General features: G+C 35.7%; 1 protein-coding gene across 1 annotated transcript in view; it reads right to left on the bottom strand.

The window, feature by feature from the left end:
• Positions 1–25379, bottom strand: part of KCNH7 (potassium voltage-gated channel subfamily H member 7) — a 218032-nt gene extending 192653 nt beyond the window's left edge. Inside the window, exons 1-2 of the mRNA XM_017726979.1 lie at positions 24846–25379; positions 22629–22859 (exon numbers count right to left, since the gene is read on the bottom strand). Of these exons, the coding sequence (XP_017582468.1) occupies positions 22629–22859; positions 24846–24921 (307 nt within the window). The 5' untranslated portion in view covers positions 24922–25379. The remainder of the gene's footprint in view (positions 1–22628; positions 22860–24845) is intronic.

The raw sequence follows: 25379 nt of genomic DNA, 5'->3' as shown, positions 1-25379 counted from the left end.
TACTTGAGTATCTCCATCAATGTGTTTCTTTTCTTTCATAGTTGCAGGTGCTAAAAGTTTACTGTAGCAATTTATTTTCATTGCCCCCAAATCCTTCACTGCAATGTAAAGCACAATTCTTTTAAAAACCAGAAAATATTTCAACGGTGCACTATACTGCAAACTTACACAAGGATACAAGTAAGGACTAACCTAGTTAAAGATCATCCAGCAACATCAGCAAAGTAAAGCAGCTTTGATACCATAAGAGGGTGAGGTACATTTTGATCTTCACCTCACTAATAAGCAAAAGCAAATAGGCCAATTCCAAAGCTAAGCATCTCTTTCATTTTTCTAATGCCAAAGTTAAAAGCAAGGAAGAAACGCATCAGTGTCAGTTCTGACAAGCCCTCTCCTGGCCTGTCTTTTTGATTTTTAAATACCAATCCAAGTTAGCTTAATATGTACTTGCACACAGTTTTTAAGCCCAGTTCTAAATCCAGTTAAACCGATGCACACATCTGAGACAATTTTAGTTAAGTGGAGTTTCTGCAAAGATACATTCAAATCAGAGAAATGCTGACTGAAAAAGGCCAAACGAAATTTGGATATCTTTAGTTTTGGGGTTAGATTGCAGAATAATATTTTAAAATACATTCTACTATTGCATTAAAGGGATCAGAACTTTGCAGGCTTTGATTGGAACTTCTAGAAAGTGCTTTTGAGCTCTTGCCTAACAGCTTGAATGGCATTAAGTTTTATTCTCAGTTTATCCTGTCACAGTAAAAGGCCTAAGTGACTTCAATCTGTGTTGTATGAGACTAATCCTTTCATTAGGCCTCAGTTGCAGATTTCTGCACCTAACAAAGTCTTTTATGAAACAGTTTTTCTAGGAAATTTGAAAGAAGAAATGTGAATAGATTTGTTCAAGACAAGTAATTTCAATCACAGTTGTAGTTAATTAGTAAGGAACCAAACTTCTCTGTGGATGTGGGTTTTGCTGTTTGTTACTCCTCTGATCTTCCTGACTGCCTGCTGGCATAGCATCCTGAACATTTTGTGTTTATAATCCTCATATCTAAAGACCTACTTAAAAAGTATTGATATGGATTAGCAAGAAAACAAAGACAGTTAAGTCAGGAATTGAACTACTTGCTTTTGTGCATGTGTACAAATGTGTTATACCTACAGACCTTTGAAGCACAGCTTTAATCTTGTATCAGGGCTATATCAGAGACTGCTCTGACACTCAAGAGCTGCCAGAAACTTGGCATCCAGCTGTACAAACTCTTTCCACCTCCTCTTTTGGCCAGCACTTTCTACAAGCATAATACAAGGTGCTTATAGAGAATCTAGCCAGTTTTGTTGTCCTAAGGGATCCTGTCAATTATAACAGCATTATAAATGGCTTTATAATTTTATTTTTTACCAAATACATTGGAGGAGAAGGCAATTGCCTTAATTCTTTGTTGCACAGAGACCTTCAAAAGCAGGAATACTATTAGGCTCTTTGTTTTGGTCTTATTGTGTGTACATACATATATAAATATATATATATTATTACTAAGAATGATTATATATCACTGAAGCCAAAACTGTTTCTAAAGTTCAATGTAAGAAGCTTTTAAATTGAATAGTGACATTTATTATTTTAAACAAAAATGAATAGTAAATGCAGAATGAACCCAGAAACTATTTATGACTTTGCACTGATTTGGGGAAATTTTCAGCCAAAGAAAGTGGATGTGAATTTTAAAAGGTGAGTACATTTTCTTGAGACAGCTTCATGGTATGCAATTGTAAATTGCACCATTGAGGAAACCTTTTGTGGCTAAAAAGATTCTTTTTGACAACTTTTCCACCTTGTAGCAGAAGTTCTGGATCTTTTTTGTCTCACTGACTTTACCTTTCCTTGTCACTCACTATATCTCTTTCTCCCAACCCAACTCTGCTATTTCGTTTGACTCAGCTTTTTTTTCTCTCCAGTTTTCAGTTCACCAAATAAAAGAACCACCAAATAGTGGTTCACATCACTCTCATACTCATTCATAATATGAGTAGCTCACACTCATCCATTCCCAACCTGAGTGGTTAACATTTTACTGGGATCCAGAGGTACTAGGGTGTTTCTCTCTGAGTAATGCTGTGTATATCAGGGAATTTTTGTCTGTGGCTTCTACTTCTGGGGCAGCTTTCAGAAAAGAATGATGATGAGAGTTGCCAGTGGTAGCTTTTGATAGAAACAACACTAATTATGGCTGCTCCCTGTATGTTCTAACACTGTGGTGAAATAAGCCATTATGGTATCTGTACCCTTAGTCAAAATTTCATTCCTCAGTTGTCTTCTCTTATTTGCATTTGTGTGCTGGGATGCAGAGCTAAATTGTACCTCTGGATTTAGGTAGCTGTTAGCAGTCATAACAATCTCAGTAGAATTTAAAACTAGTCACCTTTACTACAAATAGAGTACTACAAATTAGCCACATGCTACAAGTGAAGTCCTAAGATAACATATTAGTTGTGCCATCCACATGAATATTTAGCTCTTGAAGGAGCTAAATTTTAAAAGAAGCATTAAATTAAATATTAGTAATGCAATTTCAGTAAGATGATTAGCTTAATGGGTCTAGTCCTATTTCTGCAATAGGCTGGAAGAAATTTCTTAAGTGATGTAACAACACTGTGCACTGTAATTTAGCATCTATTTATCCTATTGCAGCAATACGGCAAATATTTCTAAGAGAAACAATAATACTCAGTGCAGTACATCTTAGTCTTTAAATTACCTTTCTGTAATATTTAGGCCCTTGTTCACTTTTAGTTTTTATTACTATTTCTATAAAATGTCAATTATTTGTATCAGATTCCTACTCTTTGTGCTACAACAGTAAGTATTTTGCTGCATAATTCAAAGTAGGGTGAACGCCTTTATGGTTGAGCTCACAGTAGGTTTTTTAACCTGGCCAGAAAACCATGAGTTCAAGTCCCACATCAAGACTTGGACAGAAACCCAGAAGTGATACCGCAATGCAGTATTAGAGAGAATACTGCATTTGATGTTCGTTCTTTAGGATGAAAGCTAAGTTTGTGTTTGTTTCATTAACCTTGAGCAGTGGTTTTGTGGAAATGTTTCAAAATGATGCTTTTGAAAAAGAACATATAATAACCCTATTTCCTGGTCAACTGTCATTTCTCCTCCTACTCAGTATTCAAAAATTCTCTTACAAGCTGTTAGTGAGCACACAGTAGTTGTTCTTTTACACATCTGATAGGTATGTCCCTATTTTGGGAAGTACTCTGAGATGAGGATAAATGTATCAGGTCACATTCTGGTTTTGCACTGCCAACACTTTCTCTGGGCTGTAGTGTTTTTAAGAAAAATTGTGCACTGAAGTGACTGAAGAGTTCTGGTGATCTGGGGCATGGCAGTAAAAGTCCTGCCATCTTTGAAATTGGTAAAAATGTAGCACTGTGTTGATAAATAGGCAAGCTTGTATTACCATCCACCAACTCTTGCATAAGGATACAAAGGATAAAGATTCTTGAATTTTCCATCTACTCATTTTACATGAGTGGAAGACTGGAAAATCAATTAACATATATATGGGTACCTAGTTAGATTTCGTCCTTGTCCCTAAAGTATCTGAATGCTTCATGCAGATCTTGTTCTTAATCTGTTGTCTGCTCAACTTCCACCACCTGCTTATTTGCCTAAGTATGGCATGGAATAATTTTAGTCAGTGAAATAATTTAAGACATAATGGATAGATTATTTCTAAGGAAATTTATATTTGGAACTACAATTTACCTTGTTTTAGTTAGTGAAAAATTGTGTCTGAAATTTTGTATTAGGAAGAATATGTAAAAACAGTGGCTATTTTATGTTTTCCGAAAAGTGACTGTTCTTGTAAGTTCTGATGAAAAGCTTCTCCGTAAGAATATGTGCTCAATCTTTGGTTTCTGTATATAACCTTGAAATAAGTACTACAGCTGATCATGACTTAATTTTTGGTCTTGACCTGTTCTGTTTCTGCAGCTCACTCATAAAAGCTCTGCAATGACCAATTGATGTCTTCAGTATCTATTAAAAGGTCAGAGATTTGTCCTGAGATGATGTTTCCCTTATAGACTAATGTATACTGCACCTGGGAGCATAGAGTTCAGGGGCAGTGGCAGAAATAGTGCTTTAAGCAATAAAACCTAATTTTTTAATGGGAATTGTAATCCAGTTTTCCATGAAATGATCAAATATCTATTTGCCTGTATGGCTCTACAATTAGGAAAATCTTGTTTTTTCTGGCTGGATTAAATTGAAGGGCAACTAAACAAATTACAAGAATAAGTGATAGGTTGGAGAGGAGAGCATTAAACAGAGAGAGGGAACTAGGAAAGGTAGTTGGAAATTGGTTTCCTGTTTGCAGCACAAACAATATCTTTAGATATATTAGGTATCAGTAATTTCACTTAGATAAACAGAAATTTAAAGTATGGCCTAGACATTGAGGTATTACAAAACCAGAATGGTGTCTCTGGTAAACAAGGCAGACATTTAAGTTTTCTGAAATTTTCAAAAAGTAGTTATAAATTTTTTAGAATTATATCATAAAATAATGATGGATAGCTAAATAATAATTTTTTAATTTTTCTGCCCACTTTATAAATATATGTATTAAATAAAAACACCATAGACTGTTTTTTCTTGATTTCTATGTAATACAAAGGATACTACAGGATCTTACAATAAGTATGTCATAGATCTATTTTTGTAAGTATTTTTAATATTCCCTGTAAGATATGTTAAAAATCATATGAAGATACTACATTGTGTGTAAAAAATAAAGATCAAAAATGCAAATTTTATCTCTAATTATATATCAGCCATTATAATTTACTGAATTTCAGATAATCTGAAGCTAAACATTTTAGGTCAAAAGCTTTTTTTACCAGTTTTCATCAGTCACTCACAAAAATGCTTCAATTGCTTTAGAGTGAACATTTTAAGAATATAACATAGATCTTAAGGAGAACTCACTTTCAACAACATTTCAGATTTCAAAGCTATTGTAAGTTTGAAACTTGAGATTTTTTAAGAATGTTTTGTTTAAGAAACTCAATGCCCATTTTTTTTGATTACAGGATGTTTGGGATCAGTGTTTGAGTTATTTACACTCCTCTTTGAACATTTCATAAAGCCTTATTAATTGTTGATATTAATGAGACATACAATGGGACTAGTCACATTTTTTCATTAATAGTTAATGAAATTAAAGTAATATTTTAATAATATATATGTCCGTCTTTCTCCATTGTTTGTTTGATTGGTTTTTTTCCTGCCCAGAAGATCAAAGTTTAAGTAAAAGCTTTCATCCTAAGTTTTTTAAATTTCAGTCATATTCAATTTTGTTTTGGCAGTTTGAAGCCAAGCTTTTTGGCTTAGTAGATATTGCAACATTCTCTGTGCCTTGAAATAATGCTCGCTTTTTCCCAAGCTTTCACAGAGAAATTCAGCATTTGCAAAAATGATTGAGTTGAATCATGACCTGAAAAGTTAGCAGGGTAGAGCTTGATAAAAATTAATTCTGTTGTGTTTATTCCCCAGTTTGGCCAAGAACCAAAATATTTCATGCTGTCTTGTACAGTCATTTATGCACAAGTTTTCTTATTGTGCTTATATGTTTCTTACAGAACCTAGATTTGCTTTCTTTCCTTTTGGAGTGGCCTGTAATATACAGCTTCTCCAGAGGATCCTCATTCCTGAAGTCTGAACAGGACTCCACTTCAAGGAGTACATCAAGCTTTCTGTTTGACTTTTTCACTTTAATACAGAGCAAAGCCAATTTAATATGTAATATTGACTATATCTCTGATAAACAGTGTTAGGCATCCAATTATATAATTACAAGTGATTACAACCACCATAGTAAATATATCTGAAGCTATTTACTGTATTTCCCATAAACTGTATTGAAGCTAAAAATCAACATTGGTACCAAAACCAATGAATATTCACTGCTGGATTTTGCTAGTTTCTCTGAAGGAAAAAGGTGTGTAATAGTAGTGAATTTGTAATTTGTCCCTTCTGTGTCCCATACTCTGATATTTATTTTAGAAGATAGATCCTCTATGATATAATAAGAAAACCATCAGTGAGCTATTAAACAAATTGGAGTTATCACTTTCCTAAATCTGTAGCTCAGACTAGATTTTCAGAAAGGTTCTTATTTAGGGATAGAACCCAGGCCATAATTTCACACCCAATAAATAATCAAAATCCTCACAAAAAACTGAATCAGTACACTTTTCTTGAAAATCTGAAGGAAAGGTGAAGATATCTTATAATTTGAAAAAAAATTAGAGGGTTAAAACTATGGGCACCTTTGTAAAGAAAGACTGGGATTCTTGCTAACTGGCAAACCACAGAACTGAGTAAACAGCTACTTGCTAGGTGTGCTCATCTGATTCATGTTCAGCATGTGACCGTACCAGATGCTTTACTTGAGTTGAAGGATAATTTCAATAGAAGAAAAAATGTAATTCTAGGTACTCTTGAGAATTCACATTTCCCTTCTTCTCCCCACTGAAAGTTACAGTAATATTAAAGGTGAAATGAGCTTTATGCATGGAGCTAATGGGACACCTCTTCAGCAGGTTTTTGCATGCTTGTCTCCCACTTGCTTAAACTCAGACTTCTCAGGGACCCTAGGACTGTAGCCCTGAGAGTCTAAAATTTCTCAAAATAGTTTTGATTTGACCATCACTGATTGAAGACTGATACACTTGGCACAACTAAAACAGATTTTAACTTGATTCAATCCTAGCAAAGTTTTCCTTTGTACACTGCTGTTGCATAAGAATATTATCAGTTTGCTCAAAGTATTGGTAGTACAGGACAGACTCTAAAACCTTTCATTTTGTTTTTGGGTTTTGGTTTTTTGCTTGTTTGATTGTTTGGCTTTTCTTTAGTAATTTTTTTTTTTCTTTTACAATATATAGATGATATGTCCACAACAGGTAATAATGAACTTTCTTTACAATTCTTCAATTCCTTTCGGAAAGTTTCCTTTACAGATAATATCTCAGAGATAGAATGTTAACTTTGATTGCTGATCTCAGTTCAGCATCACATACATTTCTGGTATTTTATTCCTGTAAAATGTAAAACGCTATCAAACTCCAACAAAGATATGCATGAAGGCCTCTATACTGCCTAAAATATTGAAAGGAAAGCTGAATTTACCATTGCAGGCTTTAGAAAAAGCAGTTTGACGTGATGCAAGGTACCTCTTTAGACAGAGGTTCTGCTTACCCTTTTTGTTGCACTTCAGAAAGGCTGTTTAGGTAGACTTAATGGAATTGTCAATCCTGTACTCAAAAAAGGCTTCTATTTAGCTTTAACACTTTAAAAGTGTTTAGCTTTAACACTTTTTTAAAATAAGACCATTTTTTTTCCCCAGCCAATAGATCTGGGCAGTTCGGTGGTTGAACTCACTGCCCTGATCTCTAAAATTTCCTATGACTATTTTGGGTACCAGAATTAAAAATGTAATTTCAAAGAATAAATATGCCATAACCCTACATATTAGGGCTGAAGTTAGTATGAAAATACTTCAGTTTTAAAATACCTGCATGCTATTTTGCTCTCATAATTGATTGCAAACTGTACATTATAATATATTGTGTATCTAAAAAACAATGCCTTGCTGATCATTAAAAAGGTGATCTGTTCAAAAGAGTTGCAAAAAAGCATATATTTGTAAAGCCTTTATCAAATATGTAACTACTGAATATTTTCAAGCATTTCAAATCCAGGTAAAAAAATAAAATCTTTTCAGTTATTCAAAAACCTTAGAAATGAAACTCAATTTCTTTGGAAGGTTTCGTTTACATTTCTTTTGTTTCTAGATAAAGATCATAAATAAATGGGATGTAAACAGAGTTTTGAAAGTTATGTTATTCACAAAGTGAAGTTGGTTTGTAATACCTGTGTGTAAAGATAACTGTGTTTCTCTGAAAAACACAATATCAGAAACAAGGATAGAAAAGCCATCCTTTTGGCTCTTGCTCACATTCTGACTTTAGTCGAGCCTTGTAGGGCCAAGTATCTTTAACCGTTCTTGACAAAAACAAGTCAACATTTGCAATTGGCTTGTCATGGGCAATCTGACAAGGAATATTTGGTCCAGTCCAAGAATGAGAAATTATTTGTATAATCTCATTCCTTTAAATTAAAACTAAGGCACACGTCCCAGTACTACGCACACTAAATTAACCCTGTGCAGAAATAAAGCACATACAAGTAGCTACCCTGAACACTACACTGTATCGTTTACATGCAGAAATGGGTGCAAATAAAACATCAGTCTGTAAATCCCTCACCGACTGCCTTAGACATAGGAATGGCTTTGCATCTGAGCTGAAATAAAAACACACTTAAATAAAAAGTTACAAATTGAAAACCCCTTGCATAATACTATATTTTAATGCATATTTTAGATGTGTTCTCTCCTGCATCAACAAATTAACTGATGTAGGGGCAACCAGCCAGCATTTCAAATGTAATGCCAGGAACTGCTGCTGTATACCCTCAAGATGCTTTTATCTGTCGCATGAGAAGAGAGTAAAAGACAGTTCCTATTAGGCAGTTAGTAAAGCAGGTTTGATGAACTTTTAAACATCACATTAGTATGATTAAAAGTAAAATCCAGCATGAAACAGAGAGATCTGCAAGTGTTAAATATGTATGCAATATGGAGAAAAATTATTTTAGGAATAAAATTAAAAATATTGTCAGTGCTGGTTTAGTCAGTGGAAGTGTATTTGATGAAGCTTATCAGCACCTTCAAGCAGCAATTGAATTCATCATTAATAATATTCATTAAATATGCTTTGTCACATTTGCTTGTTTAACAGTCCTTGTCTATAGATAAAGGAAATATGAAATGGGTTACAAATCGCAATAGGCTGTCAGGCTCCCCAGCTGGGGTGACTTAAACAAGTAGGATTATGTCTCAGTTATCTTTTTTAATATCCTCAGATGGAATCGCATCCCTAAATGGTGGGTATTTGAAGAGGTACTGCTTAAACCCATGGGTCTGACATCCCTGCAGTGGCACACAAAGTGTAGGATTCCCGATGTTCTGGTGCTGTGCTCTGTGTTAGGGGCCAGCTCCAGCAGGACACTGGGTGCCATCAGTGCCAGCAGGCAGATGTGCTGAGCTCCTGAGGAGGTAACACACTTCCATACTGATTGTGGTGTCCCACAGGGTAGGAGAAGGGTAGCTGGCATTGTCCTAAAGGAAAAAGCCAGTATTAACCCTTGAAGAAAACAGCAGACTTCTATCTCCCTTAGTCACTAACCTGGAAGAAAGAGTATAGGACAAATCTATCATTTTTTGAAGAAAATGTGAAATTAAAAGTCGCAGAAGAGAAATGGAGAAGAAAATGTCTTTTGCAGGACCTAGATAAGGAAATGTTAGCAACAAGCTTTTTCTTCTGAGATAAGACAGTTTTTTAATCATGTTACCTCACTACTTAAAGTCCCTGAAATTAGACAGTGTGAAAAATATTTCTCTCTCAGAAGATCTGATTTTTTCATATCTTTAATGATGAGCATGAAGTGCTCAATAATGTGTACCAGGGACACTGGTTAGTTGCCAGTGCAGTTGCATTTATCTCCTAGAGTAAGACAATTGATCAGCTGCTTCTAAAACTTAGAAGTACGCCATCGCAACTTTCTTTAGCATTAAGCTGGTTTGGATGACTGTACTCCACAGCAAAATAAGCATCAGGATGTTTGTTTTCTTCTAAACTCAAACACTTTTCTATAAAAAATCTGCCAAAGAAAACCAGGCAACTGCCTAACAGCCAGGCAAACTGGCCTCTGTTACAGGAAAATACTGAATTCTTCGTAACAAAATGTGTACCAACATGGAATTTATACAATGTAGCACATCAGTTATGATATTACAAAAGGTCTTCCATCAAAAAATACCTAGGTAGCAATTTCAACCATCTTTAATGCGTAATGTAAAATGATTTCCTAATGCATGAATAAGTGTATCTAAGTTATGTAAAATTTAATGTCTAAAACTTCACATGATACTGAACCATTGAAGAAAAAGTTAGAGTAATGTATAAAAGTAGCACAGATGGCACTTAGTATAATAAAATATATGTAAAATATCCACATATGGGTTACTGAATTGAGAGGAAAAATGAAAGAAGTATGTTGTCTAATTCATCAGTTCTTCAAGCATCACAGAGGGTATAGCTCAAATGCTTTCTCAAGCATCATAGCAGTTCATTCAAATACCCTGAAAAATTAGTAAATGTATTCAAATACCAGTTGGCTCAGCAGAAAACTCATGACTGAGCTCCAGTGAAAAAAAAAAAAACAAGCACTCCCAACAAAAATTATACTTCAAAGAGGTGGGAGCAAGGGCAGGCTACAGGAGAGGAATACTGAAACACTGCCCAGGTGTGCTGGGATCGTTTCGGAAAAGGAAAGGCTGAGCTAGATTTGAAACTCCTGGGATATCAAGGGCAACAAGAAGAGCTTGTGTTTCTAGTATGTTAGCAGTAAAAGAATGAACAAGTATAACTTGAGTCTGCTGATGAGTGGGGAGGGTGACTTAGAGGCAGTGGATGCAGATAAGCTGATGTACCTTAAACATTAACCACCTCAGTCTGGGAAAGGTTTGAATCTTGAGGTAGTGGAAGAGGACTGAGACAGTGATCTGTTGAGGAATTTGAGTCCAGCTGTGTCCAGGATAAAGCATACCAGGTTGTACCATCAGGAGCTTTGCCAGTAGATTGAGGAAAGTGATACTTCCCCTTTACTCAGTACTCAGTTGATCACACCTGGAATAATTAATCCAGCTTTGGAACCCTAGTACAAGAGAAATGCTGATAAATGAGGCCAGCAGAGGCCACCAAGATGTATGTGGACTTAGTGCACATGTCCTTTGAGGAGTGGTTGAGAAAATTGGCCTTGGCTGTGACTCTAGAGTAGAGACAGCTCTGAGGGACTTAATAACAGTCTTTCAATAGATGTGAGGAAATTACCAGGAGATGGAGGCAGGTTTTTATTGAGGTACATAGCAAAAGAATGATAGACAATGCTTTAAATTGGTATAAAGAAAAACCAGTTTCAATATGAGGGTACTGGGACAGGTTGCCCAGAGAGACTCCTTCCTGGCATCCAATCGGACAAGTCCTAAGCAATCTACTCTGAATTCTGGGTTGCTCCTGCTTTCGGCAGGAGACTGGACGACTTCCCAGGTTTCCTCCTGACCTAAATGCTTCAGGATTCTATGAAAATATGATGGTTATAAACGACCAATCTAAGAAAAGGATTCTCTGCTATACTGGAGTGGTAAAATGCTACATATTAGAGTATGTGCCATGCCAACAGAATGCCTTCGGAAAGCAAATACATCTGAGTGATTGCTATTTAATGATTCCCATGTGAAACAAAGCATTATTTGTCATACAGATTGTGCCACTTTCTAAAAAACAAGGTACAAACAAAGACTGAAGTCCAGGAGAGGAAAAAGTTACAATCTAAACTAGGTTATGAGGATATCCCTGGTCAATAATAAATTTTAGAGAGATGTTAGTTGAATCTAAACAGATGTATTATATCCTGCAGAAATGTAATTTTTTCCATTGGTAACTTTACGTAGATCTCACAAGTATTCAGGATCATGAAGACCAGAATCCATTATAGACACCTAAAAAGCTGAATCAAGCTAGAGTCTGATAAAATTTCAATCCTTTGATTGTTTGAAAAGTGGAAGTTTTTTGTTTTGAGGAGGAAATAAAGCCCTGTTTGTTGCATAATACATGCAGCAACAGTTAAAAACAAATAATACTTAGGTAAATTTTGCTTTTTTTGAAATAATAATGTACAGCCTCTGTATGACTGATTTGTGGTAGCACCTGAATAAGTGCTATGATTATCACAACAAAGTTCAATGTGAGACAGGGAAATGATAATTTTTTTCTGTTTGAAAAAAGCATGAGCTTAGCAGCCACTGGACTTTCTTAACCATGCCCCCTGAATTTTTTCTTTGTCATTTATTTGGCAGCTCTATTTTCTGTATCAGATTTGGAAAAATTGAGGGCTGAAGCTGACAGAGGACTTGATTCCACCTTTGTGTTCTTTTAACCCTATGTCAAGAGAAGGACACCGTTTGGACACTTTTGCCATTCAGTACAACCCCCAGCTGTCTCTAACCCCATTCTGGCACTTCAGGGTCATGTGTGTCCTCTCTACAAGAAGAAGTCATTTCTCTGGAAATTATTGTTTATTATGACAGGACAGACATGTACCCAACTGCACTACCTAGGGTGTTGTCTTGGACCTGACCTGTAGTCTGAGAGGCTCATATAAGAATAATCCCTATTAAATGCAATTCCTATTAAAGGTAGTTTTACAGAACTATCCTATCCCCTGTTTAATATATTTTATACTTTCACTCTGTTATCCATTTTTTAGACTTGATCATTTTGGGGCTTTTCTGTGGCATTTTTATATATATGTACACTGGGAAATGTTACAATGCAACTTTGGTGTACTGTATTGGAAAAGAGAAGAGGTTAGTGCAAAAATGCAGTAGAGAAGGATGGTTTGGAACGGTGAGCTTTTCCAGAATAATACATCTTTTGAGGTGAAAGACTACATTAGTCAGTCAGCTCATTAGGAGCCACTTTAATTTGCTGTTCAGTTCAAACTTCCTGTGATTGAATGTATTTAAGAAGAAAATGCTTTATTAGCAAAACTGTTGTGAACTATAGAATATCAGTTTGTATTCTATGATGGGGTAGGAGGTCATTTTGGCAGCTCCTCAAAGTGATTTTCAAACCTTTTGAGAAGAAGAAATGCACTTCTATAGCATATATTATAATATATACAAATAATTGAAAATCTAGTCCTAAATTTGATTTTCCATGTAAAACTTCAGGTCAGTGATTTCTCTTGCAGTAACTGAACCTCAGTGTGCTCTTCATAGCTACAATAACTTAGCTATATCTGATATTTTAGTGCCTGTGAGATCTAAGGGGCAATTGGCCACACCCCTCCCCAACATTTAGATAATCTACTTTCCAGTAACAGTTGAGATTAAATGTGTAGAATTTTTTCTCCATAATTTCAAAAATGAGTTGACATCTTTTCTTCAGATACTCCTCAGAAAGTGAAAATAAAATCTTTTTTTTGTTGTTTTTTATTTACAGGAAAATGATCCCAAGGTAAAAAAGGATTAAGAATTAAATATTATTTTAAAAGGAAGCAATTCAATCTTTTCCCACAAAGCAGGGACAAATGCTCTTGCACATTCAGATGTTAAAGAGATTATGTTTGAAATGCAAGCAGCCACACAATGTATTTGTTGGGCAAATAATTATGTTTTGCAAATGTCGAGTTCTGCAGAGACAGTGATGCTACTGGTAATTCTGCTACTGCAGGATCTGGTTTTTTACAAATGAGGTCAAAAGACAACCAGAAATGCATGTAAAGAGATCTGCATGGTCTATGGAATAGCTCCCTTAGCTGTAATGTTCTTAGTTTGTGTAGCTGTTTCTACAAAATAGCCTTGCATACCTAGGAAGGTAGGAAGCTAGGAAGAAGAGTTGTCTGTGAAACATGCATTCCTTCCTCTTTTCCCTGCTTTAAGTTACCGTGAACATAGGAGGGGGAAGCCACGTGCACCCAGCTCCTGATCTACAAACATCACACAAATCAGACACTAATTCTGCTTGTAGCTGCAGTAGCAGTGAGTAGTTTTTAATTAACTTTTTAGGCATTTGGGAGCATTGTTAGATCCTACTTCTAATACTGACATGAGAAGTGATTTGCAAGTTTCAGGATAAAGAGGAACACAGTTTTATTATGTTTTGTGGTTATCCACAAACAGTACTCAAACTCTTCTTTATCCCTCTACAAAACTTTTCTTTAAAACTCTGTGAGTAAAACACTAAAGATGCTTCTGTGCATTATGTACCCACATTTTTGTTGCCATAAACAGTGTAACTTACAGAAAGACTACGGATGCTCTGCAAAGGATGCTCTGAATGGTGAACTAGCATGGCCTGGCTCAGGACTGACATTATACATAAGCTTTCATACAAGTTTGTGACCTGCTCCATTAATTCACACAGAAGGCTCAGATGTTGATTTATAGATAGTTTTGTACTTCAAGGCTGCTACTACTCTCTCACATAATATGGTTATGTTGTCCATGACTCTGGAAATAGTCCTTCTGGGAAGTGTTGTTTTTCCTGTTGGATAGACTTTGGTGTTAAATTGATTCCTGGTATATTTTATCAAGCAAAAATAACACTGGGCACTTAAAATGAAAAAAATTGAACACATTTTCCTTTCTTTTATTTTCACTATTTAAAATGGCATGGACTTTAGGTTTTCTTTCTTTCTTTCTGAATTGGAAGACATTTTTAAAGCAAGTAGACAGAATTGCAACAGTATTTTACCTTAAATACCATGACAATAGGATTTATGGACTACCGAGTTTCATGTTCTTTTAAAAGTATAAAAAGAAATGCCATAAACACAAAATACTAATGAGATTATCTGGCATTTTTTCCCAGAGAGGAAGGAGTAAAGCAGATTGGCATAAATGAGTTTTGAAAGGAGGAAATTTGCAAGCTATTTTCAGAGATACACTTGCATTGATTTGAATGAAAATCAGCAAATAATGCTCTAAGAAATAATCTCAAAAGGGCACAGACGCCAAAGTCTGAGAACAGCTGGGAGTAAGTGCTTTAGCACATGCATGTTAGTGATGAAACACATTTATGTGATGATTAACAGCTTTTCAAGCAGCCTAGGTATAAGACCTTGTTCTGAAGTTCTCTCTGCCTGTCTATCGTGTGGATAAAAATGGAGGAAAGTTTTGTCTGTGTTTTGCATGTCTTCTTCATAGTTTGTTGTCTTTTTATGCAGCAACAGAGATCCAGCTAAAACTAATTAGCAAAGATATACTCTGTGTCTGTACGAGCAGTGCTCCAATGCCTAAAGATCAGGATTCCTTAGTGTTACAAAACTTAAACTTTGCAATTTAATTCTATGAAAGCTGTTGGTGTACAAGCTAAGTCCTGTGTCAGTAGGTATCGATATCTTGCTGTCAGACCTTTAGGAGGAGTGTTTCTGGCCACAGAAACAATCAGTTGCCATATAGTCCTGTGCATTTGCTCAAAAAAAAGCCAAGATTTCATAAGCTGTCAAGGATCAGTATTCAGATTTTGTGATAGATCTAATTTCCTAGTATTTGAGGAAAACTGGTTGTTGTGCTTCTCTGAACTGACCATTTAGGCCATTTAGACCATTAGACCTTCTGGTTTCCACTGCAGTCTAATTTGACAAATCAGAGATTTAAATGAGGTAATGGCAAAATGTAAGAGAAAATATTTTTATTGACTGTGCTATTATGGAGGAACAAGGACAGGAAAACAAGAAATTTCAGCAGGTAGGCAAGTACTGAATGCAGCTGTGATTTCTGGCCTATGCTTTCTTCTGGTCATTTCCACTCACTATCAGTAATGAAATAGTTAATAATGTTGACACTTAAATACTATCTTTAGGTTTTCATGATATGATGGCTCTTTGCTAACAGATAAGCCGGACTATACTCTTTGTGTGGACAACATTTCAATGCTATAATTGAAGGCAGTATCAAAACTAGGTATAATAAGATCTATAACTGGAATCCAGTTAATGAAACAGAAAAAGACAAGACCTTCCCTTTACACTGTTTACTCTGACATTTTTTCAGATTGAATTTTGGTATCCTTTGTGGTGATCTTTCCTGATGAGATTTCACTGTGGTTTTAGTAGTAAAGAATTAAGGAAATTAGAAATGAAAAGGCTGTATTGAGAAAGTTGGTGAGGAAGCTTAAAACTGAGTACCTGTGGAAATTCTGGAGGTCAAAAAGTATTTTTAACTAGTTATGACTATAATTCTGCTTTCAAAATGAAATTTCAGTTTAATATCCAAGAAATTATTCAAATATGTATGTTACTTCCTTTAAAAAAACCCCAATATACCAGACTAAAAAGTTCAGGCTGTACAAAATCATAAGACAAATAGTTCCCGCCTCAGAGATGTGAACTTTCAGAGTTGCAGACAATGTGAAACGAGCTAGTAACTACAGAGCCACAATACCCCACTGTCATTGTCATTTATCCGCTCTGCCTGGACTGCGGTTCACAGCTACAGTTCTGATTGCTTTTGAGATATGCGGTTTCCAGAGTCAATTAGCAATTTCCATAGTCAGCTTTGTCTTGCTACTCTGAATCCTATATTGCCTGATTAAGCTTTTTCCATACTAGGGAAGAGTTACCTAGCACATAGACTGAGTCATACGCTAAGTCACATATGTAGGAAACACTTTAAAACCGGACTTGAAACCACTAACATAAAATCTAACCCACACCTCTGTCCTCTTTCCACTGCTTGGAACCAGAGGGAACAGCACTGATGTCAACATTGGTGTTACTCGAAGTGCCAAGTTTGGAAATTTGTTTCATATCAAATATGCAAAAGGCTGCTATTAGAAAAGCAGTGGCTCTTCCCCCATGTCTATTGCAAGGTATGATGTCTGATTTTCTCTCTGCATCTCTTTTTGATATATGGGCCAATTCAGTGGCAAAGGGAAAGAACCAATCAATAACATGAATTAGGAGTATGCAATAACTCTCTTCTCATAATGTAACATTAGAAAGGATGCACGATGAAGATGGAAAGAGGACACAATAAATCATGTGAAACCACACCAAAAATAGACTGACAGCATCTGTTCTTTTTGTCTCATAACCCAAAACCAAAATAGCTTTCACTAAAAGGAGCATATTCAAATCAGATAAAAAATTTTGTCGGGAATGCCTAATTAAAAAATGAAACTCTTTTGAGTATGTGTATCATATCATAACCTTATAGTACCATTTCACTCTAGAATGTGTCACCTTTCTTACCACTACAGCACACTTTTTGAAAGTCAGCAATCATTTTTTTCTTTTCAGATCAGACTAGGGAAATTTGGGCCCCTTGACTGGTATAGGTTGGCCCTGTGACATTCTGAATCCTGACATTAAATTGTGCTATGGAAGTCCAGTGGAAGAAGAGTTCTGTCTTAACACTGTACTGAAATGAAAGACTCCTGATCCACTAGCCTGCAGGTTTTTTATTTGTGCCATGGAGGAACTCAAAACTGTCAGAATGTATTTTTCCAAATTAAGATTTTTTTTCTGTTAAAGATGCAGTACCTATAATAATAGCAATTGTATTCTTCATTACTTATTAAAACTATATGTATCTACTCATACTTTTTTGACCCTAAACACTGACAAAGAGAATAATTTAGAAGTCAATTTAATTGCCCTATTTATTCAGATACTATCTCTCATTATGAAAGTCCCCTCCTTATTTAAAATCAATTCATCTTTACCTGGGAAGAAAAAGGAATATATTGGAAAGTCAAGGAGTTGAAAAATAGGAGTGAAATTGACCCATAAATAAGCTTTCTTAGGATATCTAAGAGGTTCTTTATCATAATCATTAGGTATCCTACAAATGTGAATAAGAAGTGACCCACAGTTCTGGGCAGACACAGGAGCCGTATCAGAATGGGGATGGGTAAATGAGATTGCTGAGGTATTATCTCACTGCTGACGGTTCTCCTTGCTGCAAAATCAGCACTACTGAATGGGGCAAGGGATGGTGTTTTCTCAACAAGTACTAAAGCCTAAGGTAGAAACACTGCACTACAGACATAAGAATGGATGTCCTCATTCATTTCCAATAGTTCAACACCTTCAGTAACATTCTGGATTCCCTCCAAGGGCTATTTTAAGAATGCCTGGAAAAAAACCCTGCATTAAGAAAGGGGTTTTTGACAGGTTTTTGTGGGGGGTAACACTTTCTTTATCAAAATGCAGTCAGACAGTATTTCTTGTATCAAGAAGTCCTACACCAGTAGGGTATCAGAGTGATTTGATTCATTGACCTTTCTTAACAGCTCTAGATAAGGCACTGAAATTATGGTCAAGGCTGCAGTTGCTGACCATCATGCTAGAGCAAACCTAAGGGGACTTGACACACATGTAAGCAGCTTTCTTTTCAGCTGTATTTTTTATTGACTGGTAGGTTCACACAAACAGGTGGTAAAACGCCTGTGCTGACTGAAGTCTAAATGAACTCCTGATCTTTCTATTTAAGAACACTTAATACCATTTTCACTATATTTTGTCAGTATGTTTGCATAATTTTTATTTTCTTATCCTCAAAAAAGAGCAGAAAAGGCCTTAAAATATTTGTTTGGAAATGTGCTTTGAAAATGCAAATATGTTTAATTTGCAGTCAGTCATAGCAAATTATTTTTTTGAAACTGGGTAAACGGCAAGTAGTTTGTGAGGTTTGTACACACTCTGCAAATAAATGCTTGATTTTATCTTTGCTCAAAGCTGTACTCCACCACAGTTCTTCTCAGCCCTAGAATATCTGATGCATATAGGCTAAGCTTAAATGATCCTACTTTCCTTTAACAGGTATCATCTGCAAGCTTAGCCATATCCCATCATTGCCCACAAAGCATACAGTAAGAACTAAAAATGTGTGCTGTATAGTACAATACTTTCTGATTATTATATATCCATTCTCAATCCCAAAATAATTATACTTTTTATCTCAAAAGTTTTACAGCTCTACCACCTCAAGCAATATTTTACATCTGTCAAGAATGATTTATGCAATAATGGCTTAAACTGCAAAATGGAGTCCTCAAAGGAAGAGCTGTCAAATATTTTCACCATAAATAACTTTATTAAAATAAGAACTGATATCCTGTATAAACAATATCTTGCCTTCAAGTATCATTCAGATCATATAGCTATAAGATTAGTGAAAAAAGAATTGTGAGATAGTAAGGAATATATGCTATTACTGCTTTGATATTAGAGTATAATTTTTTAATTAAGCAGATGCTAATGCCTAATGGGCAATCCTCAGTAAAAAATCTGTTAAAAAATAATAGTTCTTGTGACTTGTGTGTGTTTATCTACTCCTCTTTTTTTAAAGGGATATTTACATAAAAAAGAAATTTACTGTGTCTTTAGTCCCTGAGTACATCCAGTGACAATTGTGGAGCTACTTGTGCTATGAGAACCTGTAAACTTGGACCTTTAGTTTTGGCACCATCTGTTCCCATTAACCATTTTTCTCAGTAATTAATTCTTTTGGTAGCTATGTAATTGCCTACTGTGGCACTATTTGAACAGGACAGAGAACTAGAACTTTGCTTGGATTGCATAGATACCCTTCTAGAAGGAAAAAGAGTAAGAAGAAATTTAAACCAAAAGTAAGCTATATTAACAGTCTAATTCTGATAGAAATACTCCAAGAGTAGCTAGTAAGGCTTTTAGCTGCAGATATTAAAAACTGCTGTGGACACAGCACTGGTGTCGTTGGGACAGGGCCTACTGGGTGCCCAAGTGCAGGCCATCTAAACAGTTACACAAAGCTATCACAGGCATTCAACGCTGCTCTGCACCCTCCCCACACTGCACAGTGAAAAGGGCAACAGGCTCCATCCTGGTTACTCCTTTATAAAACCACGATGCAGAGCATTTTTTTCTCCTTTGACCACTCTGTCTTCTGTCTGTCATGTTTAAGGCAGTGTAAATTCAAACAGTCGCCATTTTCTGAATATCAACTTGCTACAAAATTTTTTCCCATCCTTCTGTCCCATCTTCTTTGAGTGTGTAATTTGGCCAAAAGATTAAAGCAGTGAACAAACAGCAGCTTTCAGTCTTGCATCATCAAGATGTTTAAAACTCAAGATCTTGCACTTTCATGGAGAAAAGGAGACTACAGAGCAGTAAAGAACATCAGAATCCTAATTCCCATGTATGTGTGCAACACCATTTTTCTATAGCAAGAATTTTCTTTTAAGCTGAACTTCAAAGCTGTGACATTTTAAAATTATATGAGGTGGTATTTAGAATCAAAAAGAAAAAGCATTATTTATAGAGTGATTCCCTTTCTGATATCTGCATTGCTGGAATTCTGATGACAGGTTAGCTTTATAAGTGATCCCACTGACCTTTGCTTTACTTCAAAATAGTAAAATAATTTTTAATATAATCAGTGGCTTATGTAGAGTAAATGATAGTGTGATGTGGAGTAAGGTTTTATTTGCAATTCACTGGGCATTTAGTCAGGAGTGTGTAATATGGTCTTCAGAACCTCCTATCAGTGGAACCTCAAGAAATTCACACCTTCTTGAGGTGTCTTCCTCCTCCATATGCTTATTATTACGTTAAATATTATACAATGGCTTGCTATGAAATAAAGTGTCAAATCAAACTTTTAAGCAGTGGATAGTTCATTGGAGTAACTTGGGTTACTCACATGGAGAAAGTTACATTTCTGACTGTGCTAGAATTCACCTCTAAAATTGAAAATTGCTGAAATTTACCTCAAGTCTCATACTTAGTCACAGAACACATGCAAAATAAGCCACTAACCAGGCACTAGACTCTCACATTTTTAGAAAACTGTTGATATTTACTTTGTTCCACAACTTGGAGGAAGTTCTTGTTAGGTATCACTATTCTGTATATTATTATAATACACAGACTATGTTATATATAGCTATGTGTATATATGCTATGTATTGAAAAATCAAATTTGAAAATTTGCAAAAGTGAAGATGAAAAGTGAGGTATATAATTTTGAGTTATTTAGAATAACTACAGAATACGTTTACTAACATTCATTACATTCATCATAGGGGTAGTTTCAACTTCATGACACCAAATAGACTTCAGATTTTCTATCACATTTTGAAAATAAATTGAACATTAGGTGGAGCAAACAAAAAAAAAATATATATATACAAACAATCAAGTTGATAGCCATGCATTTGAGTGTCAGACCTATCTTTAATTTTGACAATTTTTTCCTGATTCACCTGTGTTTGTTTAAATTTAGCAGATCATATAGTGCACATGGCAAATCCTGTTCACATTTAGACAAGTAAAATATTGAGGCAAATAAAGAAACTACTCACAGAAGTGAAGTTACTGAAAACTGTTATGTATAAGATTGTTTACATTGAATAATCTGTAACTCAGCATTCTAAACTATGAAAGATACAGCAATTTTTATGGACAGTATTACTTTGGTTTGTATTGCATGATGCCAGAATTCAGCATTTTAGAAAAGGATCTCTCTCTCTCTCTCTGGTAATTGACAGATAAGCAGTATTTTTAAGTGCCATTCCCTCCCTCCTAATGTTTTGGGAGACTTTAGGACTTTTAAACTACCACATCTCAAAACAGTGCTCCAGGCCGATGGCTGTGAAAGTTAGCAATGACATTCTCCTTTTGCAGTATTATTTTTAACACATGCCAAGTTAATACAAACACAGGATAGATGTGTAAAAGACACACAGTGTCCTGAGAAATCTACGTCCAAGGCACAGCTACAACAACAAACCTTGACCAAAATCTGCTCCAGACCACCAAACCAGATCTAAGAATAAAGGACTCTACTGAGAATCTGCTACGAAGAGTATGCTTAAATATTGGTAGCGTGGGTAGAATGGTTGGCCTGAGTCCTATCTGAATTATACCAGCCTAAGCTAAAAATAATATTACTTAAGTCGCTCCAAGATAACAACAGAATTATTGAGAACAGGATTTAACTCTGTGACTTTAAAATGAGAGAGCACATTGCATGTGATTCTAAAATTGATGTAAACAACACACTGGCACTTCTCCAGAACTAATTTAAGCTCAGCATTTGAATATGAATTTCCTTTTCCTTCTCCCAACAGTGTACACAGCAAGAGACAAAACAAGGTACACCACAATTATCAATTACTTGAATTCATTTGAAAGACGGGTGTTTCTGTAAATATCTCTGGGCAATTAAAAAAAAACAACAAACCAACCAACAACAAAACACTACATATCACTATTATGTATCATAATTACTTCTCATGCGTATGCATCTTTAAATCTGCAAATACATTTATTCATTCTGTGGTCTGAACAGGAAAAAGTGTCAGCAGATTCAGCCATTCTGCATGTATTGAGTCTTTACTGAATAACAGGGAAACTGTTCATAGTCTAGGCAACCCTGAATTTTGACTCTGGCAATACTAGGACAATACTGGTAGTTCAATTGCAAGTACTTCACAATATTTCAGCTTTGAAAAAGACTTGTCCCTTTCTTTATAAGCGAATGCTTTCTTTATGATAGGCTGTTTTTTTCTACTTTTAACTTTGTGGTAAAATACTGCATTTAAAGCAAGTTAGGCTTTCTCTATGCTGATTACTTTACATGATTTACATCTTTAAACCAACCAAGAGGAGAACTTCTATTCCAGAGTTGCAAACACTGTGCTGGCTTCATTCAGCTGGTAGAGTGAGCGTACAGTGATATACTCCATACACCCACTACTCTCAGGGCAGATTCCCTTACTGATACACACAAATGTATTTCACTGGACTTCACAGAAATTACACCACCTCCAGCAAAGGGGCTGGCCAGCACAACATACACACTTCTTTTACCAATCAACTGCTAACCAAACACACAAAAAGTTTTGAAAATAAAACCAGACATTACCATCTTTGTGATAATAGGTGACTTCTACTTTCCTCTCCTCTGACCCCAGCAGGGCTTGAGCAATTTGGGCAATATGATGTCTTTTGGTCTCTGGCCCATGAAGAAAATCACAGGTGCAAGGTTTCTGCATGACATCTGGCCTGGAGAACCCGGTCATCTCACAGAACCCATCATTGCAGTAGATGATAGCACAATTCTGCACTCTAGCATTAGCAATGATGAATTTTTTATCTGCAATAAAAGAAAGTGATGCATTTTTTAGTACTCTTTCAACATTTCTTATAGGGTCGATTGAAGGGATGAATGCTGAACAACCCTTCTTATCATGAGAATGCCTGAAATACAGAGATTTTCAGTAATTTAATGAAGATAAGTTGATCCATAGCTTTTAAAGAAACTTGAATTAATTTAGAATACATTAAAGATGAATATAGATTTTTTTTTAGGAAATAAAACCACATTCAGCAAGTCTCTGTAAATCTCTTTTTGACTTCAAAATTTTGTCTGTTTCAGGCTTCACTGAAGCCCAAGTGATGAGCACCATCCTGTCAGTCGCAACTCCAGGAAAGTCCTTGAAAAGTTAGTAGCTTCTTTTGGGGAGAAGAAGAGCCTCAGGGAAGGGGGTTCTACTCAAGTGAAGGACTTCCTGGTGTAAGGTTCAATCATTTCAATCTACTCTGTATGGATTTTTGTTGAGGTGAATGACAGGAAATTTATAGTCAGTATTTTAAAACTTCTATCTAGAAAATAACAGAAGAAAAAGAAGTTCCTAGAAACAAAAAAAGGGGGCACAGGAAATTATTGTTATGTTGGAAACATTTTACACATGTCACTGAACTTCTGTGCTTTCATCCATCCTCCTTTCCCAAACTCTCATCTCAAAAAGTTTCAAAAGTTTTCAACTCTTATTGGTTTGTTTCTGTTTACCTTTACAACACACTATTCTCATTGTAATTATAGATGTGCAATTTTGATACACTTACTGCTAATAACATTAATTTTTACTTACTTAAATGCACTAGGAGGTTGCTTGCTTTATAAAAGATTTCTTACATGACACCAAGTAAACAGTCCAAGTCTTCAAAATTTTAAATATGGTCTTTGAACACAGTGACATATTTGGAGATTTCATTCTTACTTTTTCTGCTGTCTTTCAATCATGCTGAACTTTCACTATCACTTGCCTATTTAGTACCTGGTGTTTTATTACCGTCAAAAAATATACACTTCACTAGATAAAAACTTTGAGTAGCAATACTGACTTAGCATATAGAGCAGCACTATCTTTATTTTTTTCTCAAATAATATAAATATTATAAATGCTAATATGGGTTTAAGTATAAGGAAGTATATGAACTGGAATTAGCTGTAAATATTCATACCAGGCTGATACTAAAATTATGCTAAATATTTAAATCAATGTACATATATCAAACTACTGCTTCTAAATGAAATTCATTTTAAGCATCAAGTGTTCCTTCTTACAGCTAATAGGAAACTAGAATTCTGGCCAGGAAAAAACACTTCAGCTTCAGCCTCCTCGACAGGTAGTAAACTGCTGCATTGGAAAAGATCTCACAGACTCTCCCTGAGGATGCATTTGCACTGGTTTGATAGATATTTTAGACTTACATAAACAAAAGAGAGAAATTTGACAGCTCTATTAAAATGCAGTCATGACAACAAGGTAAGAGAGTATTTCCTCTTTAATAACTCTTCTGCATATTTTCTGTTTCCTCTAAATCAAAGTCTGAAATTCTGCTTTAATTTGAAAAGGCAATTATAATTAACAGCATTAACAATCATCATCATAATAAATCTAGCTTATTTTTTAGATATTGCACAGACAGCAAGATCCTACATTCTGCTTTTAGAGCCATCTCACTGGTTCAGAAGAAGGTAAGAGATGTAACTTCTACAGCTATATAATACGTATACAGTCAATGATAAAAACTTGAAATAGTGTGGGGAAAATAGCCCCAACCCCTCCCGTCCCCCTCCCAAGTCTCCCCCGGCCCCAAGCCCACAAGCCAATAATTGAAGTTGGTAATCTGTATTCGAGATCAAAAACATTGCTACTTCTGCCAGGGATCCCCTCCTTACCTCCGGGGTTTTCTTTACAAGCTACAAACTTAAAAATAGTCTGGAGCTGCTGTCCATTCAGTCACAAGCAGAATAAAACTACTATAACAAAATAGATAGAAAGCGAGAACTTACTTTGCCCTTCAAATTTTCGTATGATTGTACCCAAAAATGTATTTTGTGGTGCCACATGACCTCTGCGAACAGGCATGTTTGTACAAGTCTTCGGTTTTCTGTGCACAATGACTTCTCCAAGGATCTCCTACACAGCTCCAGCCCAAAGCACCGAGCCAGCTACCCTTTGTGACAAATCATCGTCCTCTGGAGCTCGGAAATCTCTTCCCATTAGCACCACTTCTAGAGACACGCTTTTCCTATTGGAGTCAGATTCATCCCCCAGTTTCTTTCTTTCTCTCCTTGCTTTCTTTTCTATTTTTTTTTCCTGGAGGAGCTCGGACGCTATTGTCTGGGGCGGGTAGGGGTGGGGTAAGCAGGAGGAGGTGGCGGGTGGGGAAAGATTACAAGGGTAATCAATCTCTAGCACCAAACATCGCCAATTTTCCAAAGCAAATGGCTGTGACCCGGCAGTTTCCGACGCTGTAGTGGTGGTTTGAGGGCTGGAAGACTAATGTTGCTCCGCTGCCAGAGGGAGTGACGTTCCCCCCCTCC

The sequence above is a fragment of the Corvus brachyrhynchos genome, unplaced genomic scaffold, assembly GCF_000691975.1.
Source record: "Corvus brachyrhynchos isolate BGI_N302 unplaced genomic scaffold, ASM69197v1 scaffold490, whole genome shotgun sequence".
Lineage (NCBI taxonomy): Eukaryota > Metazoa > Chordata > Aves > Passeriformes > Corvidae > Corvus > Corvus brachyrhynchos.
This window is presented reverse-complemented; position numbering and strand designations above follow the sequence as displayed.